The 22,139-nt window shown below is 36.1% G+C and overlaps 1 protein-coding gene across 2 annotated transcripts in view; it reads right to left on the bottom strand.

Annotated features, from left to right (window-relative positions):
- Positions 1-22,139, bottom strand: part of glra1 (glycine receptor, alpha 1) — a 75,704-nt gene that overhangs the window by 2,911 nt on the left and 50,654 nt on the right. Inside the window, exons 7-9 of one of the 2 annotated variants that reach the window (XM_067367126.1) lie at positions 17,889-18,103; positions 14,967-15,113; positions 7,267-7,274 (exon numbers count right to left, since the gene is read on the bottom strand). In XM_067367126.1, the coding sequence (XP_067223227.1) occupies positions 7,267-7,274; positions 14,967-15,113; positions 17,889-18,103 (370 nt within the window). The remainder of the gene's footprint in view (positions 1-7,266; positions 7,275-14,966; positions 15,114-17,888; positions 18,104-22,139) is intronic. The other variant, XM_067367214.1, reaches the window with a different exon arrangement.

Genomic DNA, 22,139 nt, shown 5'->3' with positions numbered 1-22,139 from the left:
CTTTTCGGACAGGATTAGTTTCACGTGGGGAGGTGGAGTGAAGTAATTTTACCTCAGGATGTCTGTAATATTAATTGGCCAATTCGCATAGGACAAGACATCTCAGTAAAACTAGCAGAAGTGGGAGAGGTAACTCGATTTACACACATCATGTGGGTATACGTTGCTTCCTGATACAATGTGCGAAAAAAACACATATAATCTAAATATATAAACTATAAATAACAGTTAGGTCCAATTTATTAATTAAATTCTGATTAGATTATGATGGTAATAGGCACTTAGCTAAAGATAAAATTAGTTTTGTGCCTCTGACAATTGCTTCGATCTTCTTTTTGCTCTGAATGGTAGGTAGAAAATACTTGAGGTTTGCCACAGACTTGTCCCACCACCTACAACACAAATTAATGTTTCTTCAAGTGCTTTCATGTTTGAAAAATGCTCAGAAAACTACTTTTAAACAGGAAATGATGGAATTTCACCGTACATATTTACAGCGGGTCTATTCGAACTGGATTAGTATTACCTGAGGTAATTTTTACAGAAGGTAAAAGTCGCCGTAATCTTTACTGACATTGTCCGTAATGATTACCGAGATGGCATATTCGGATGGGACTAAAATCACTGAGAAGCTCTGTTAATAATTACTTTACCCCCACCTCCCCATGTAAAACTAATCCCGTCCGAATAGGGCTCAAGTGTGAAAAGCCCTCACATAATGCCAGTACCCAGTAATGGTACAAGCTGACGCCTCAAAAACCACTTGAAGCAATCACAACATTAATCCATACGACCCCAGTTGATAAATCAATATCTAAGTAAAGCAAAAGCGTGATTTTTTTTCCCGATTCTAAAGATTTCAATGGGCATGTCAATCACAATTAAGAAAAATGTGTTGCTGGGCAGAATTTCTGCTGAACTGGCTGGGGGGAAAAAAATCATGCAAAGCAAAACGATACGTCTAAGAATCAGCCAACTGCCATACGTGGGTTCATGAGCTTACATCATGCTTCACAACGTGCTCATGTTTACTTCAAGCGTGAACTCAAACGCACGTATGACCGCTGACAGGCACCAATGGTTTATATTAGAAGTTGCTATATCTGCGTCGTTCCGCTTCATCCACTGGGGTCATATGGATTAATTACTGTCATGTTCGTTTTGTGTTCGTTTTTTTGGGGTACTGTCCACTTCCATTATATGGACTCACATAGATTATTATTTTTCAGCAGTTCATCTGCAGAAAGAAAATCATATACATCTTGGATGGCATTAGGGTGAATAAATGATGAGAGAATTTTCATTTTTTGGTGGAGTATCCCTTAAGTCCTCCAGTCCTTTGAGGTGGATTACATGTTTTATGAGTATTAACTATTGACATGTGGCACAGGGTGCAGTCATAGGTCACAATATTTCACGTTTCAGTTAATGGACTGACCTTGCCTTGCTCCCCACCTCCACATGCTCTTATTTGAGATTCAGCAGATGGACTCTATCTTACACGTTAATGAAAACAGAACCAAAATAACCACCTCGGTTAATTACATTTCAGGGCGGGTAGATATTTCACCAAGATTGTGCCTGTTTAAACACAAACCGCAGAAGCGAAATAGGATCATTATGTTCGTAATGCATGTCTTCAATTTACAGGTGCAAACATCTAACCATCCCGCTCGCTTTTAGTGAAAGATCAGCCATTTTCTACGCAGGACTCCATTTTTAGACACTTTGTCCTCCTTCTGTCCTTGTCTTTCAGCCATCCCATTTATAACTGTTAATGTGTGCCGGGGTAAATGGAAGATCACACTAGGATGTGTGTGTGTGAGGGGTGATGTTATTCCACTGCCCCTTTGTTTTTGTATACGACGCTGTCTTTGATGCCAGGGTGCTACAACCTTTCCTTGTCCTTCAGCCGCACTGGCTCACCATTTGTAAGTATTACGGATGCTCGGCTTTATTTCTGCTGCCATATGATTAATGTGGTGGCTCCGAGACGTGACGTGGAGCTGTAAAGAGGAGCCGGGCTGCAGCACCGCTGCGTCCTGCGTCACTTTCCCTCCCGGCCCGGCCCCTGCCAGATTCATTACCCTCCCTTCCTAATTAAAACTCCGCCATTACTGCATTAGGCGTGCCAGCTGCGTTCCCAGTCCAACTGTTAGAGGCGAGGGAAAAAAACAATAAGCAGAACGCTAGCCTGCGTCCTCGAGGTTTTAAGCGGAGTGCGATATTACTGCCGAACGTCAGAATGCAGCTCACGGCAGCGTTTGCAAATCAGGGGTGTGGCATCCGCCACTATATACAGGACCTCTTGGCTCCTTCATCAATCAAAGCCCGTAGATGTGACTGATGTTTTGATGTCTTTTATTGGGATGTCGTGATTAACGACAGAAACTGAAATGGCCGTAAAGTAGCAGCCTCATTGTATATATCTATATACATTTAAAATGTTTTGCATCAGATGATCGGGAATGGGATGATTTTATATAAAGCATATATTAAAGTGAAAGTCACCTCTATCAAATACATTGATACCGGGGTGATGTACGACATTTATCTATCTGTGTAGGCCATTACAATGCATTGCATTTACATACGTCTGTTGTTTTATCACCTATGGGTGACTTGGAATGAATATTTTACGAACTGCATATGAAACAGATTCAGGCGTTATGCTGATGTGCGCAATGGTTATGAGTCTTGAATGAATATATGTTTACAAAAATGTGATTTTTTTCCTCCAATAAACATCTGTGGCCTCATAAATGCTGGGAATTCAAATGAGAAGCCGACAAATAGCATTTGTTTGGTGCATATCCCTAATGGCCAAAATCATTTTCAACCCTGTTTTGGGACAGCCACTGACATCAGCTGCATTGGTCCAATCACATCTAGAAACCTTTCTATTCCTGTCGCACTGTGCAGTGACCTCCAGGGTATAAGGAGAACTGCTGGCTCAAGAGCGACATTTTAGGCCAAGCATTGATTCTAAATATGCTTACTAATTAAACACTTGCCTTTTGTATTAATAGAGCTACGTCTTGAGCCGCATGCATTTTCTAATATCAAAGCATTTGGCAAAAAAAAAAAAAAAAACGTTTTTAAAACTTTCTGATGAAAATGCAAACGCTTTTTAGAGTTTTCTGCAAGATTGAGTGCAAAAACCTCGTCAATGAGAACTTTTTTTTTTTTTTTTTTTTTAATGCCTGAAATAAGGTTTGTGGTTAACATAAGCTCAAGATATTTTCATAATTTATTCTATGACATAAAATATCATGAAAAAGGCATTTGCTTATTGTCTAAATGGGACTACAGACACTGTCAAGGACATGAAACATTATGTCAAGCAGGAAAACTCTTTTACTAACTTTGGTTTGCTTGTTCTTGCAAACCATTTTAGGTATAATTTTCTAACTTGTACATTTTAAATAAAGATTGTCGGAAGCTTAGTGGTGGTAATGTTTAGGTTGTGCCACCATGGTGTAGTTCATTTATAGTCTACCTTCATTTTTTTCCTCAAAATTCATAAACGTTGTGTTCATTTGTAAAGATTATCTTGATGAACAAAACATGTAAAAATCCTGAATTTTTTGTTTGTCATAGAGCTTATTTTTCGCAATAATCCAAATGCCAATGTAAAAAACTTTACACGTTTTTTTAAAATGAACACGTTAATGGATGATAAATTTTTTCAGTTTTTTTTTCCTATCATCTTTTGGCTAGTGTTACATTATATGGTATTCATGCAAATGCTTTTAAACCATACAAGCACGATAAGACACAAAAGAGATCTCAAATCTGTACCGGTGGGCTGTCTGTGTGACACACATGACTCATGCGCACAGAAAGCCGCTTCAGACAGCACGCCGGTCGCATCGAGTTCTCTATCGTGCTTGAATGTACAAAAACACACAAAATTACGCCAAATTATCAATTATCCTCATAAGCACAGTCTTAAAGGGATAGTTCACCCAAAAATGAAAATTTGATGTTAATCTGCTTACCCCCAGTGCATTCAAGATGTAGGTGAATTTGTTTCTTCAGTCGAACGCAAATTATGATTTTTAACTGCAACCGCTGCCGTCTGTCAGTCAAATAATAGCAGTAGATGGGAACTTCAACTATAAGAGTAAATAAAACTTGCTTAGACAAATCAAAATTAAAACCTGCGTCTCGTGACGACACATTAATGTCCTAAGACACGAAACGATCGGTTTGTGCGAGAAACCGAACATTATTTATATCATTTTTATCTCTAATACACCACTATGTCCAACTCCGTTCAGCTTCCTGTTAGTGAGGTCAAAAAACACGTTCTGTTGACGGAATTGATGTCTCGCCCACATACTTCAATGAGCGCGAGACATCACTTCCGTTGTCAGAGCGCGATCAGACCTTACTAGCCGGAAGCTGAACGAAGTTGGACATAGTGGTGTATTAGAGGTACAAATTATATAAATACTGTTCGGTTTCTCGCACAAACCGATCGTTTCGTGTCTTAGGACATTAATGTGTCGTCACGAGCCACAGGGTTTCATTTGGATTTGCCTAAGCAAGGTTTATTCACTCTTATAGATGAAGTTCCCATCAACCGCCATTATTTGACTGACAGACGGCAGCGGTTGCAGTTAAAAATCATCATTTGTGATCGACTGAAGAAAAAATGTCACCTACATCTTGGATGCACTGGGGGTAAGCAGATAAACATCAAATTTTCATTTTTGGGTGAACTATCTCTTTAAATTCGTTAAAAAAATTAAGTCTTAAATGACCATAAAGTGAAAATAGGATGTGTGTCAGATCTGCGTCAGGTCTTAAAGTGACAGCAGCCTAATGAACATGCCGTTGTTCTGTCATTAATGTTAATCACTTTTGTAGCTTTAATAAGGATTCACCTATACTCAATTTATAATTTATGCAGTGAAAATTGTTCAGTGTTTCTTAACTGCACAGATACAGAAATTATTCATTTTATGTATATTTATCTGTTAGACCTACCTGAAAATCTTAAAGCACTGTTTACAAAGCTACATGGGTCAGAAACAATAACTTTTTTTGTTCATTTTAGAAGGGCAGGTAAAAATCTGAAGTGCTGAGCCCTGACATATTAAGAGCACAGCTAAATGTGACTTATTACAATAGGTTTATGTGAAGATTGTTTTAAGTTAAATTAAAAGTTATGTTTTTCAACATTGTTAAAGAGTTAGTTCACCCAAAAATGAAAATTCTGTCATTTACTACTTACCGTCATGCCGTTCTACACCCGTAAGACCTTCGTTAATCTTCGGAACACAAATCAAGATATTTTTGTTGAAATCCGATGGCTCCGTGAGGCCTCCATAGGGAGCAATGGACACCCCCTCTCTGAAGATCCATAAAGGTACTAAAAACATATTTAAATCAGTTCATGTGAGTACAGTGGCTCAATGTTAATATTATAAAGCGACGAGAATATTTTCCAAAAAAACAAAATAACGACTAATTTAGTGATGGCCGATTTCGAAACACTGATTCGCTCTGAAGCTTCCTGAAGCAGTGTATCGAATCATGATTCCGATCGCGTGTCAAACTGCCAACGGCTGAAATCACGTGACTTTGGCGCTCCAAACCACTGATTCGATACACTGATTCATAACGCTCAGAATTTTCCTGAAGCAGAGTTATGAAATCAGCCATCACTAAATAAGTCGTTATTTTGTTTTTTTTTGGCGCTCTAAAAATATTCTCGTCGCTTTATAATATTAATATTGAACCACTGTACTCACATGAACCGATTTAAATATGTTTTTAGTACCTTTATGGATCTTGAGAGAGGAAATGTCATTGCTCCCTATGGAGGCCTCACTGAGCCATCGGATTTCAACTAAAATATCTTAATTTGTGTTTTAATTTGTGTCTTACGGGTGTGGAACAGCATGAAGGTGAGTAATAAATGACAGAATTTCCATTTTTGGGTGAACTAACCCTTTAAAAATTATAGCTTTCAATTATACTGTAATGTTCAATGGTTATAATTAATGGCTAAAATTGAGAAATAAATCCATCAGTATCAGTGATTCTGGTCTTCATTCTTAGTAAAAAGATGCCATTAAACAAATATTTAAAAACATGCAGTCTGTGTTGTTTCTACATTATTTTGGAGATAAATGTGAAAGTATTACAATATAAAAATATATTAAAAACTTAAAAATGTTAAGTGCAATTAATCGGGATTGATTACATTATTTTTTTATTTATTTTTTTTATTTATTTATTTATTTTTTGTTGAGAGAACCAGAGTGATACCAACTTCCAAAAGTATGTCATCACTGCGGTTCTCAACCCAGAATTCACTTTTCTGTTGACTGTTTCTCTGTAGCTGGCCAGGCGTGCAATTTGATCGAAGTAAACACAAGTTAATAATAAAAATATCCCATCCATAATGCGGTCACTATTTGCATCTCTTATCGTCTGCAAACTCTTGCATTATCAAGGCAACGACTGATGCATTTGCATTACATTCCAAAGAGCTCCGTTATCGCCCCCACAGTGGACAACGAAACCATATCTGTACCGGCTGGGGCGGATCGACATGGAATAGAATGGTTAGAGAAAGGTTGGGAAGGAGAAAGGTTGAGCCTGGCGGTGGAAAAACAGCTTATTTCTTGGGTTTCTAGTATCTTGTGTGTGGTTGATTACACACTCAAGTCAAAACAACTCACCCAAATGTTATATTTTGGTCCCTACATGTGTCTCAGGTCTCTACTTCAAAGTAACTATGGGATTTTTCATCCCATTTTAGAAATCTAATCCTCTCCTGAACAACCGACATGATTTGAGTTGTCATTCATGTCTACAGCACAAGCAGTACTGCTACACTGCTGTCAGAGGTGTGTTAAACCAAGAATCCCTATTACTATATGAACACCACAAATAAACCCTGACAGCATGATCAGGTCCCTGACGCAAAGAGCTTATTTTGCAATAATGACCATCTGACTGTGCATTATCTCAGCTTAAAATAAGTCAACCAATATTTCATGTTTATTCATTTATTATTTTATTCGTAGGAGGCTGGATGTGCAGTCAGTTATGCAAAGTCGTCCTGGTCAACGGACATTACTCAAAAATATTTGACTGCTGAGTGATCTAACTAACCAATCAGAATCAAGTATTCCAGAGTCGCGTAATGCAACAACAAAAGACTGCAGTACTTTGCAGCACACTACAGTCCGGTGCCAAGTCCACTCAACACCTCAGGCTCTATTAAACACTCCAGAGCTGCACTATAATTCAGGCTGCACCAAACCAAATAAAACCACACAAATCAGCCTCACTCTGCACCTTTGCCACCCCAACTCAAGACGGCCAGCCAGAGTGCGACAGTGACTTAGTTATCTCCTCATGCTTATTTGCATAGACAATCACCCCTCGTATGAACGGCAGCTGCAGCGTTCAGAGTTCCCTATGAGCGATCCGCCCTGCATTACAATCAGCCCTAACGAGGTGATTACTCTCCATCAATAGGCTACTCACTAATATGCACTTGTCATTGTTAGGCAAGGCAAAGACATCTGCAGTCCAGAGGTCGCACTGCTTCACCCAGTTATTAATACAGCTCTGTCAGGCCATGCAGTCTGGCACAGGGGCATTCTGGTAGTCTGATGTACTCTGTTATGCACATATTGTGTAGCAATAAACAGAAGGGCTTTTCACACTTGAAATAGTTATTGTAAATTCTGGATAAATGGAATCATGGGTTATCTTGTTTCACTGCTCAAAATTTACCCATGGTTCAGAATTAATCCTGCACTCTAAAAAAGCTGGGTTAAAAATCCCAAGTTGGGTTGAAAATGGACAAACCCAGCGATTGGGTTGTTTTTAACCCAGCGTCTGGGTTAAATGTTTGCCCAACCTGCTGGGTAGTTTTATTTAACTCAACTATTGATTAAAAATTACTGTATTGCTTAATTAAAATGAACCCAAAGTATGTTGGAAATTAATATGTTTAATAAATGAACATTTATTAATAAGCTTAATGAATAATAATGAAACAATAAACATTTATTAAATTGCTTATTAATAAATGTTCACCTTTTCATTATTATTGTTGCCTCTAGTAATTATGTGTTGAATTTCCAACCTATTTTGTGTTCATTTTAAGCCAGCCATATAGTAATTTTTAAACAATAGTTGGGTTAAATAAAACTGCCCAGCAGGTTGGGCAAACATTTAACCCTACTGCTAGGTTAAAAACAACCCAATTGTTGGGTTTGTCCATTTTCAACCCAACTTGGGTTGTTTTTAACCAAACATTTTTTTAAAGTGTGGTTATTCGCAAGATGACGTTTCACACTGTACATTCCTAAACCTTTGGTTAATGGTCTTATTTGCATATTTGCGATGTCAGTGTCATTGATTGGATGAATGCAGCACGTGACCTGTTTACATAACTCTAGCATTGCGCATCATCGTGAAGAAACAGTCTCTTCTTTGTTTTCTGTCAGCATTGGACATTTTCCTCTCAAACACTGAATTTACAGTTTATATACAATGCCAGTGTTTCTGTAACTGTCCAAAGCAGGCAAATATGAGTATGTGATTGGTTGTCTGTTGCTGTAACATTCTAACATTGCATCGTTTCACACTGTATAAGTCTGGCACCACAATGCATTGTTAACACCAAAACAGGGTTTCATAACTCCTGGTAAAAAGTGGTGCTAACCCTGCTTCTAAATGACAAGTGTGAAACGTTCTTCTACCCAGGGTTAAAAGCGGTGTTTAGAACGAAGATGACCCAGCGTTAAGCGCAGTGTGAAAAGCCCTGAGTTGTTTCCAGTAAATAATCTAGATATTAGTCAAAATGCTATAAAAGTACATCATATTAAAGGATGAGAGCTAAATTAAGGTCTATTTATGCAAATAAACATAAACTTGCATCTTCATTTGAACCAAAGAATCTTTGCATCTCTTATGGTGTGTTCAAGTCATGTCAGAAAGATCGTATGTACGAGTTGAACGCACATGAATGCCACCACAAAGTTGTAAATACCAGCGGGAAGCTCGGGATTTTCGTTAAGCCCTGATCTTTATGAGTTGTGGGCATGTCAGTGAGAAACATGGTGGAATAACACAATATTTAGCAGTGACATTGTCAGTTTTTTTTTTTATTTAGAATAAAATAAGCAAATTCCCTGCATGAAATATAATAGCATTGTAATATAACAATATAATATGTAACAATTAAGTTTACAGAGGCTTCATAAATTAAAACACCAAAAAGCAAAACAAGCGTGATGCACATCCTTTGGACTTCATTTTCAAGAAGTAAATTTCAAAAACCTTGCTGTATTTTTGTGTAGTTAATGTAGAGAAGGTACACCGCCATCTTGCTCAGACGAAAACCGACTTGAACGCACCTGATGTCATAAACACGACTTCCCACTTGGTAAATACGAACTTCCCAGGAGGACGTGAACATACCATTGGTTTACTGAGTGTCTGATGCACACAAAACTGGAACATTGGCTCAATTATTATTAACATACTAGCATACTAGTATTTCTGTCATATCTTCATTTGCAAGAAATAGTATGAGTACAATAGTAGAATGCTATTACGTCAAATCACAGTGCTTCATGGGAGTCATGAGTATTCAAATGTTTTATTGTCACAGTTCTCTGATTGGTGGAAATTTCACTGCAGAATCATGGGTAATATAGTTCTTTTTTACCATGAACTCTACTGTTGAACATTTTTATTTAAAAAAAAAAAAGTTAATGGGAACATATGCCATTGATTAATAACAGTGGGTCGGTCTTTAATGGTTTATTGTTAAGTTATGGTTAAAAATCAATTCCTCTATAGAGAAAATGAACCCAACTGGTGCACTATATAGACACTTCCCATGCTTCCCATACTATCCAGTGTAGCTAGGAAAGGATTTGTGGAGGGCAGTGAAGCAACACAAATGAATGCAGTATGTCCAGACTTCATTTATACTACACCCATCCATACTATATAGAACACATTTTTTAATTGGTTGCAAATTAAGTAGTCATTCAGAATAAATATCTATTTCTGTTTTTTTGTTTGTTTTTTTTAGTGAGACTAAGGCGTGAGATTCAGGTTCCACATTGTGCAGTACCTGCTAGGACACTATACTTTATTATTAAAGTAGTTTCAAGATTTATAAATCAATAAATATTCAAGTGTTTTCAGGACAGCTACCGCTAAAACAAGCTTGCTCTGGTGTCAGTCCCATCACTGCTGAGCACATATCTCAGCGCTGTCCAGCAGGGGGAATCCTCTTTCTACACCCGACGCAGAGGTATATGCAGGAGGAGGAGGTCGATAAGCTCCCGTGGTAATGCCGGGGAGTTGTTTTATTGTGTAGTGCAGGGAGGTGACAGCTCCGGGCTGCAGTGCAGAGAGCAGGCACTGACTGATAGCCCCAGTGAGGCAGAATGAAGGGCTGAACCCCAGCCGTGGATCACTGTGGCTGGGGAGTTTCATTAACCAGGGGGTGATAATGATAATGCAGCAAACCTACTGCTGTGCTGTGCCTCCTGAAATGAAAAACACTCCATATACACACGAATATTTAATCATACAACCATGTTCACGTGCCATTACATGGAGGCTATCTGAGAGCGCTCCTGTTAATGGCTATCCAAAACCGTGGAAAACAGACGGAAAAATATTTTCCATTTCCTGCTTTTGAGAACAAAAATGATGACTGGCAAACATACTATACCAATGAAATATTATGATATAGCTACACTGCAGTTCAAAAGACTTTTATTCAGCAAAGATGCATTAGATTGATCAAAAATGACAGTAAACGACAGTTATATTTCAAATAAATGCTGTTCTTTTGAATGTTCTATTCATAAAAAACTAGAAAAAATGTTTTCACAAAAATAACTGGTTTCTACGGAAGAGGATTAGGGATAATAGCGATAATAAAAAAAAAAAAAAAACAACATCTCGAGATTAAGAGAACAAATTCGTTAAATTATGAGAAAAATGTCGTTAAATTTTGAGAAAAAATTCAAGATAAAATGTTGAGAATAAAGTCATTAAATTACAAGAAAAAAGTCGTTAAATTATGAGAACAAATTTGTTAAATTATGAGAAAAATGTCATTAAATTTCGAGCAAAAAGTCGAGATAAAATGTTGAGAATAAAGTCATTAAATTATGAAAAAAAAGTCGTTAAATTACGAGAACAAGTTTGTTAAATTATGAGAAAAATGTTGTTAAATTTCAAGAAAAAAGTCGAGATAAATGTTGAGAATAAAGTCATTAAATTACAAGAAAAAAGTCGTTAAATTACGAGAACAAATTTGTTAAATTATGAGAAAAATGTTGTTAAATTTCAAGAAAAAAGTCGAGATAAATGTTGAGAATAAAGTCATTAAATTATGAAAAAAAAGTCGTTAAATTACGAGAACAAATTCGTTAAATTATGAGAAAAATGTTGTTAAATTTAGAGAAAAAAGTCATTCAATTACGAGAAAAAAACTTGTTAAATTTCAAGAAAAAAGTCGAGATAAAATGTTGAGAATAAAGTCATTAAATTACAAGAAAAAAGTCGTTAAATTACGAGAACAAATTCATTAAATTATGAGAAAAATGTTGTTAAATTTCAAGAAAAAAGTCGAGATAAAATGTTGAGAATAAAGTCATTAAATTACAAGAAAAAAGTCATTAAATTACGAGAACAAATTCATTAAATTATGAGAAAAATGTTGTTAAATTTCAAGAAAAAAGTCGAGATAAAATGTTGAGAATAAAGTCATTAAATTATGAAAAAAAAGTCGTTAAATTACGAGAACAAATTCGTTAAATTATGAGAAAAATGTTGTTAAATTTAGAGAAAAAAGTCATTCAATTACGAGAAAAAAACTTGTTAAATTTCAAGAAAAAAGTCGAGATAAAATGTTGAGAATAAAGTCATTAAATTACAAGAAAAAAGTCGTTAAATTACGAGAACAAATTCATTAAATTATGAGAAAAATGTTGTTAAATTTCAAGAAAAAAGTCGAGATAAAATGTTGAGAATAAAGTCATTAAATTACAAGAAAAAAGTCATTAAATTACGAGAACAAATTCATTAAATTATGAGAAAAATGTTGTTAAATTTCGAGAAAAAAGTCGAGATAAAATGTTGAGATTAAAGTCATTAAATTACGAGAAAAAAGTCGTTAAATTACGAGAACAAATTCGTTAAATTATGAGAAAAATGTTGTTAAATTTCGAGAAAAATGTCAAGATAAAATGTTGAGAATAAAGTCATTAAATTACGAGAAAAAAGTCGTTAAATTACGAGAACAAATTCAAGATAAAATGTTGAGAATAAAGTCATTAAATTACAAGAAAAAAGTCGTTAAATTACGAGAACAAATGTTAAATTTCGAGAAAAAAGTCAAGATAAAATGATGAGAATAAAGTCATTAAATTATGAAAAAAGGCGTTAAATTACGAGAACAAATTCGTTCAATTACAATTTTTTTCTCATAATTTAATGACTTTATTCTCAACATTTTATCTCAAGTTTTTTCTCGTAATTTAATGAGTTTATTCTCAACATTTTATTTTGACTTTTTTCCCAAAATTTAACAACTTCAATCTCGAGATAGTTTTATTTTTTATTATTGCTTGGCCCTAATCCTCTTCCATAGGTTTCAACAATGATAATAATCAGAAATGTTTCTTAAACAGCAAATCAGCATATTAGAATGATTTCTGAAGCATCATACCACACTGAAGACTTAAGTAAACATACATAAACATAAATAAATAAATGAGTTGAGTTGCGTTAGTAGTGTGTTGAAACTCACAATTATGGTAAGGTGGAGTGATATTTTCCAAACACATGCGAAGAGGTTGACAAATCACAACACAATGGTCCAGCTGACCAATCAGAGCACATTGCGCTTTTTGGAAAGAGGAGCTTTATAGACATAGACAGGATCTAAACAGAGCTTTACTGACAGACTGGGAAGAGAGGTGCTGAAAAATAATGTTTTTTTTTAAACATTCAGCCATGAAAACCTATTCTAGTAGACCCCCCAATCAACTCTTTGAAAAAGGGCATAATAGGTCCCCTTTAAAGTATATTCATACAGAAATGTTATTTTAAATTGATGTAATATTTCACAATATTACTGTTTTTACTGTAAAATTGATCAAATAAATGCAGCATTGCTGAGCATAAGAGACTACTTTCAAAAACATGAAAAAGTCTAACCAACTTTTGAACAGTAGTTTTATAATAAAAATTATTTTGTCCAAATAAACAGGATTAGTTCACTTCAGAATTAGAATTTCCTGATAATTTACTCATCCCCATGTCATCCAAGATGTTCATGTCTTTCTCTCTTCAGTCGAAAATAAATGAAGGTTTTTGAGGAAAACATTCCAGGATTTTTCTCCACATAGTGGACTTCACTGGGGTTCAGCGGGTTGAAGGTTCAAATGTCAGTTTCATATGGAGAAAAATTTCATATGGAATGTTTTCCTCAAAAACCATCTTGGATGACATGGGAATTATCAGGAAATTTTAATTCTGAAGTGAACTAATCCTTTAAGTCAATGGACAAAGATGATTTTTGGACCCAGAATGGTGTAGTTATTTACCAGCAGTGTCTAACTGGTCCATGCTAACCAGCCAAACCCTTATTGCTTGTGTTGTGAACTGAAATCTGTAGCATTTAAACCAAACAGCTGGATTTGCAGTTTGCACCATTTGCCCTTGAGTCTGAATGGTGGAAGGACTGCTATCAGCGAGGGCTGTGTAGTCGGTCTCTGTGGATTTACCTGTATAGGGCTAAGGGAACCAGAGACTAATCTCACTGCACCCATTACATGCAGCCCAGAGGCAAACTGAGGATTACAACGGTGGGATTCAGGATTTATTCGGAGCTTTCTGAGCTACTTGAAAGATTTCACCATGCCAACTCACATTATTCTATGAATGGAAGGAGCATTAATGTTTTAACTTCAACTCACATTATGTTGGTTTCAGTCTCAGCATGCTAAATCAGGAGAGAAGATCAATCTGGCTTCCACACATATGACTCCCCCCTTCGGAAAAAAACTTTTTTAACTAGTGTTCAAAAGTTTGGGGTCTGTGAATTGCATTAAATTGATCAAAAGTGACAGTAAAGACATTTATAATGTCATGAAAGATTTCTATTTCAAATAAATGAACTTTCTATTCAAAGAATCCTGAAAAAATGTATCACGGTTTCCACAAAAATATGAAGCAGCACAACTGTTTTCATCATTGATAATAATCAGAAATGTTTCTTGAGCAGCAAATCAGCATATTAGAATGATTTCTGAAGGATCATGTGACACTGAAGAGTGGAGTAATGATGCTGAAAATTCAGCTTTGATCACAGGAAGAAATTACATTTTAAAATATATTCAAATAGAAAAGTTATTTTACATTGTAATAACATCTCACAACTTTACTGTCTTCACTATATTTTGATCAAATAAATGCAATAAATGTATGCCTTTAAAAACATTTAAAAAATCTTTCTGACCCAAAATTTTGAACAGTAGAGTATATTTTCATGTATATGAACCCACTGTGTGAAAAATATTTAGCATGATAATACAAATACACGTTTTTAAATGTTAAAAAATTAAAAAATGACTTTTTATCATTAAAGCTAAATAATTTAATTAATATATATGTCCAGAAATATTTATTAAATGTAATAAAATGTAGGTTTTGCATTAATTTCTGTGGAATTTTCCATTCAAAAATGTACATCAGCAATAAGACCTGAATGTGGCACTGTGCCATTTCCCTCAGACTCTGATTTGCTCTTGGATGCCCTGATGAAATATTTACTGTATTTTGCAACCATGAGAAGATTGAAGGTTTGAATCCAAAACACAGAGAATATTCAGCACTGTGCACTATTGCATGTGCATGGCTTGTAGATAGTGTGCTTGTACTGTAGGGTTTACCTTAAGATGCCTTCTCCTCCTGTGGAAGCGCAGCAGCTCCTTGTGTTGGCGTGCAATGAAGTTGACGGCCGCATACTCCAGCAGGGCAGAGAAGACAAAGAGAAGGCACACTGCCATCCAAATGTCAATGGCTTTCACATACGAGACCTGCAGCAAGACGAAATCAACAGAAATGGCAATGAGCAACGAAGAACAACTCTGAGTCACCGCCTGGCTCAAAGTTCACTCACTGAGTCACTCGCTTACTTAATACTCCAAGTGCTCAGTGAAGTTTCTAGTGAAGAAACTCGCAAATTATGCCCATTATAGGTAAGAATACCTTTCATCTGAATTCTGGAGAGCTTAAAGGACTGTTCTACCCAGACTGAGATAGGGGATCAAAGTGTTAATGAATAAAATATGTCAATTTTAAGAATTTAGGCTTAGCAGCACATCAACAGAGTCTTTATGCATGTTTTTTTTCAGATCGTGATCGCTGTCAGACAGTGGCCCAGTCTCTACGCATACAGGCGATTGAAGTGTGCTCTGGGAGACACGCTGAGAACTGCTTCTCTGGCCTGGAAAAGAGCTGGGCTGCCGGCCCGACCGCCTGGCTGAGACTCACTTTATTTGACAAGCCAGTGACCAAAGTGGTTGTGGAGTTTAGGTGGCATTACAGAGTGCACGGTTCACAAAGCATTGTTGAAATGACGGGGGGCGCGCTGGGGTGAGACAGCACTGATGAAATACTCCATTTGGATCTTCACCGCTAATCTCAGATGGCTTTATTGGAACGGTTAATTGAAAACTTTAGAATTATTTCCATCAATAACACCTACTATTATCAAGACCAAATCCAAGGATATTAAAGACACCATTAAAAACACCTGCATGGTCATTATAGAGAGTATGCATTGATGTCACTTTCCCGCCGGAACACGGCCTCTCAGCTGGACTGAGTGGCAAAAGAACCTGCTGGATGACTGGATTTAATAGGGGAAACTGAAAGGTTGGATTCAATAGTGTTCCTTATAACTTACCAAAGATCCAGTAATCCATTGATACTGACATGCAGCCAGGAATCATGTTTCCAGACATTTATATGTGCCTGATTTCGACACCGGGGAAGCAAATTTGCCTGTGAACACTTTATATAAATACAATATAGGTAGGCCTAAATCCAGGTGATCACTAATATCTCTGTTGTATATGGGTCATTGATGAATAAGGTTTTTAAAAGTGTAAAAAAACATAATGGAGATGTAATTAAGTTTGAAGTTTTATTAAGTGTTAAGTGTTTTTCTAATCAATTAACACTGCTTTTGTCATTTTTTACAAGATGGACAAAACATTTTCCATGTTTTATAGCGGTTGTACTGAATGACCTGATGTTTGAATGACCTTCATGACCATGTGGTCCTTTGCAGGTGTCTGAATGATATCACATCCTGTCACATGATATTGACCGCATGACTTGATCCGAAACGGTCCCTTTATATTGGTTACTCCAAATTTTCTGGACATTCTTTCTCATAACAAAGCAACGACTTCTACACATAATTTTGATAATGTTTTGCACTATGTTGATATATGATGTTATAAAAGAATAAAACTATATACATTTATTACATTTTAAGATATTTTAATCACAAATGAAATGGCTGTATGGCTTTTGGATGGTTAAACCGAATGACCTTTTGACACTTCAAAATCTTTAAAATACCTTTATATGTAGCAAAATATAATTAAAACATTTTGGATTCAATAAAAGAGATCTAGTTGTACTACCTTACATACTTTGGATGTCATATCTTTGTTTTTATTATTATTAAGGCCTTTGGGAAAAAAAAAAAAATCACGTTTGACCCATTTCTCGTCCAGCCCTAAAACTTGTAGTTTTTGTCAGTGTTTATTTAAAAACACCCAATTGCATAGAATATAAGATGGTAGATATTTAATTGATGAGTTGTCAAAACAATATTTACCCCAAAATCCAACATATTGACACAAAATGACAAAGGCAAATCCATGTTTCGCTGCCGAGAGTCCAGTTGTTTCTGTGAATTGCAGCGATCCATTTGCTTCACTTTTCTGTAGTCTGTAAAAATACACCTCAGATTTCTTGTCAAATCTATTTGTAGATAAACAATAAACAATGCCGCCACTCAGTCTTTTTGCCACTCAGCGAGTGTATCCGCAGAAGTCTCAAAATCCATCAAAACGATTGACTTAAAATCATCTGCCAAATATCAAAACTGGGAATAATCTCCCAAGACATTCATGTAAAATGCTTTCGTTTGATAAATCCAGCTAGAGGTATTCACGTCAACCTATTTAAACCTGAACGGTGTGTGTGCCAAGTCATGATGTGTGTAAATGATGATCAACATCTCAAACTACAGCAATATCCCATCTCATCTTAACGCTGCATGTAGGATCTGAAACTCTATGAAGTACTACAGCAAGCTGAGTAAGTACAACAGGTACAGAGAAATGATGATTACAATTTCTGTCCTGTTATGATTGATTGTGAAAAGTCCACAACAACCACACACACAGAAAAAGTGACATCAGAATTACAAATTAAATAAGATGTATTTAAATAAATAAATGGGCAATAATAGCAGGTCATTGAAAAATCATCAGCACAAATTGCAAACCGATCCTCTCTGAGAAAACTGCATTTATTTATTTAATAAAATCACAGCCTTAGTGCGGTTTTCGATTAATCATGCAGCCCTACGTTCTTATTCAGTTCAGTGTTGCCAGATACAACGATGCATGCGACACTGACATTTTTATCATTTTAAGCCTTAAAATGATATTTTATGAGGTTTGAGTTTGGTCAGGATGATGTGTACGCAGACAGGCAGTGGACGGTGATGGAGCATATTGCAGTGGTATACACCAAATAGATTAAAATATGCTGGAGACCCAACTGACCTTGGGAAGAGAAGCTCTAGATCCTGAGCTCTGGGTGGTCATGGTCAGCACAGTTGTGATGCCCAAACCTACACGGGCAGGGGCAGCATCCATGTTGATCCAGAAGGACACCCAAGACAAAATGACAATCAGGAGACTGGGAATGTACATCTGGATCAGATAATAGCCCATCTGTCTCTCCAGGTGGAAACGAGCCTCTATGCAGGTGAACTTCCCTGTAACACAAATAGTATGTGGCTTTAATGTGATTATCTAGTGTTTTTCTTTTTCCATAAAAAAATACCAGAACCAAATCATGTTTGATTCAATTTACAGTTTACCAAACTAAAATAGAGATACTGAATCGGAGCAAAACAGAGAGCTTGACCAGTGTAGTCCAATTCTGAATTAATGACTCTAGTGAGCCTGTTCTATTTAGTGAATCAAACTCATACTGTGCAACCAGTGGAGTCTGATTCCTGAACAAATGACTCTAGTTCAGTGAGCGAAGCAAACATATGCAGCTTACAGACTTCAATCAGTGTATATACTGACTGCTTTCTCCCATATGACAACATGTAGTTACAGATACACGTTATGTGTTTTGCCCTAAAGTCCAAAAAAAAAGCATTGCATTTTAGAAGAATTGTTTTAAATGATCATTTAAAGGGGACCTATTAAGCTCCTTTTCACAAGATGTAATATAAGTCTCTGGTGTCTCCAGAATGTGTCTGTGAAGTTTCAGCTCAAAATAGCTCACAGATCATTTATTATACAATATTGTACACCATTTTTGAGTGGAAGGAAAAACATGCTGTTTTCGTGCATGTATCTTTAAATGCAAATGAGCTGCTGCTCCCCAGCCCGCTTTTCAGAAGAGGGCGGAGCCTGGAAAGCTCGTGCATCGGATACTCTACAAAAACAAAACATCGGTTTGGTTTTCATTGTCATCTCAATCGTGGTCACAGTTTATAAAGCCATATATCAGTCTAAACACCTGAAGCACGTGCACAGAAAGCTGGTTGTCAGACGGTGTGTCCTGTGAGTACTAAACTAAATTCTTTCACATCTTATTGCACTTAAACTGTCAAATAGACACAAGGTTATGTCAAAAACACACAAAGTTCACATAAACACAGTCGGTTATGTCTGTGAACGTAAACGGCAGGGAAAGAAATCATGTGTATATTAGATCCGAGTATTAAAGTGACAGTAGCGTTCCTACTGCTATATATGCTGCTAATGGATTTTTATCATTATAGGGTGTGTTGTGCACACACACTGCTGACACACATTTATGTTCAAACACCATGTTAAAGTGAATTTTGCATAATAGGTCCCCTTTAATATTAATTATCATTAAATTATTTAAACAACAGAATTGCATTTTTTCTTCAAACATCCCGAACTGCTAAAAGGAATCGGAATTGGAACCAGAATAGTCATATCCCATTCCTAGTTTATAGCCCCATGACACTTCCATGTGTGTTCCCACACTATAACTAGACAGCTGAGCTGAAAATGTCAGGGTCAAGGTTCATTTAACTTCCACCATTTACTCAGCTGAACTGGAATTTTCAAGCTATTGCAGTTGTTACAGAGTTGATGCAGCATAAACCTCCAGATTATTTCCTTACTCTTGGGAATATTACGTATTGACTACATTGTTGCATTTATGAATATAGATAAAGACACAAAGGGAACTGCTAGTACTAAAAGCAAACAGAGGTATTGACTCAAACAGAGAGAGCAAACACTTTCTTTGGCCTGCAATGTTTGTTGATCGTAAACAGCCAAGCGAAAAACAGCAGAGATGCAACTGACCAGCACTAAAATTAAAACTACAAGAGTGTCTATTTTTCCCAAGGGACTGCAATCGGATGAGGAAGACAAACTGAGAGGAGGCTGGACTGCAGAGCTCAGGCCTGCTCTGCAAATCAAAATAGATTGCCACTAATAAATCTGAGAAAAACGACACTTTAATTTCTGGTTAATGCTTGACTGGGGAGCAGCAGAGCGCATGTACCGAGTCTGACTGTCCAGTGCTCACGCTGGAGGAACACGACTATGCAGAGAGAGAGAGAGAGAAACTGAGACAGTGAGTGATGATTAGAGAGTTAGGGCATCTTCAGGGTCTTTGATGCGCACAAACACAGAGGTGATAGGTGAAGTGCAAAGTAAGCACACTGAAGAAATATGACCTGTGGCCGCATATGAGATGAAGCTCAGACAGGAATGAGAAAGAGTGAGATAGAGATAATTGAGCAAATATTGAACCTTATTTAAAGGATTAGTTGAGAGACGATGAGAGACGACACCAATTTCATTTAACGATAACGTGACTAAAACTACACGTGCAATATCGTTGACGAAAAAAGACGAGACTGAAATGTGGCTAAAAGACTAAACACTTAAAAAATTATAATTTTTTGTTTTTGTTGAATAAAAGAGACAAAACATTACAAACTGTCTTTACGAGCGGTCATGCTTACGGTTGCCAGATTTCCAGAATTTAAACCCCCTATCAGAGCTTTTCTGTTAAAGAAAACGTTTTACTTAATCTTTGCTATTTGGCAACCCCGCACACAAGCCATCTCTACACTGAAGCGCGGATGATCTGAAAACACAGACAAGTAAGCTGGAGTTCAGCGCTCTTGGAAACTGACTGCACCCACACAAGCCAGAATCGCGCTACATTGTGCTGTTCTCGACAATATAACGTTATCTTTGTGAAAGTGGGTATTTAGCACTTACTAGCATGAAGAACAAATATAGACATACATAAGAACAAACATAGACATGTAGATTTAAGATTAAAACTCGCTTCGATACAAAAACATACCCTTCTGCGAGTTACTGTTTTTAATGTTGATCATATTATACCAGCAAGAATATTGCCCAAATATAATATAATATATAATTTCCCGAATATTAATTTTATACAGTTCAACAAACAAAAGGGTAATATGTACATTTTAAACAGTATTGTCAGTATTTTTGCTCTATTTTGCAACGAAAGCCACAGCAGAACTACAGCACACAAGCTGTGTTTCGTGAATGAATCTGTGGCTTTGACCGAATCGTCAATGATTCATTCCTAAATACCACCGCTTGCTTTGATACTGAAAGAATGAATGACTCGATGATTCACTCATAAAAACAGTGACTTAACTCCACCTACTGGCGGTTTTAATATAATATTTAAAAGTATCACTTAGTTTTTATTGTATTGTATCATTGTATTTATAGCATTTAATATTATATATATATATATATATATATATATATATATATATATATATATATATATATATATATATATATATATATATATATATATATATATATATATATATAAATAAAGGCATTATTTATTTTACAAAGGTATTTATAAAGGTAAAAAATGCACTAGAAAAATCGATTTGCAGTCTAAGTGGAAAAGAGAGGGTACACAGAAGGGTGTTAAATCCCTCAGGGGGTACGACACTCTAGTCTAGAAAGTTTGAGAACCACTGAAAGAGGGTATGTACAATTGCTACTGCTAAGAGTGCAGTGTCAATACAGCCTGTTAACTTGATTCAAATTTTCATAAGCTTACATGAATTGGTCTAAAGAGAAAATTATGACTATTTTGTCTAAAGACTACATATAAAATAGCTATCAAAATGAATGTTGGTAACTGTAGTTTGACTAAAAGTAATGACTAAGACTTGACAAAAATGTGATGACTTTACGTCGACTAAAGCTGGACTAAAATATGAAAGACTAAAAAGACTAAAATGTGACTAAGACTAAGGAGCATTTTCATCTTAAGATAAAGACTAAGACTAAATCAAAAATGGCTGCCAAAATTAACACTGATCTGAGCTTTATAATGGCAGTGAACGGGACCAATGAGTATGAGCTGAAGAAAGTGTCTCCATCCATCATAAACGTACTCCACACGGCTCCAGGGGGTTAATAAAAGACCTTCTGAAGCGAAGTGATGCGTTTGTGTAAGAAAATATCCATATTTAACAGGTTATGAAGTAAAATATCTAGCTTCCGCCAGACTGCCTTCCGTATTCAAGTTACAAAGAAAGTGTAACTGATGCAACGCCGTTTTTTCGTAAGGTATATACTGAAGACGGTCTGGATATTTTACATATAGCTAGATATTTTAGATATTGTTCATCAGAAAGAAGAAAGTCATATACACCTAGGATGGATTGAGGGTGAGTAAAGCTTGGGCTTATTTTCATTTGAAAGTGAACTAATCCTTTAAGTATTTAA

The sequence above is a fragment of the Chanodichthys erythropterus genome, chromosome 1 (assembly GCF_024489055.1).
Source record: "Chanodichthys erythropterus isolate Z2021 chromosome 1, ASM2448905v1, whole genome shotgun sequence".
NCBI lineage: Eukaryota > Metazoa > Chordata > Actinopteri > Cypriniformes > Xenocyprididae > Chanodichthys > Chanodichthys erythropterus.
This window is presented reverse-complemented; position numbering and strand designations above follow the sequence as displayed.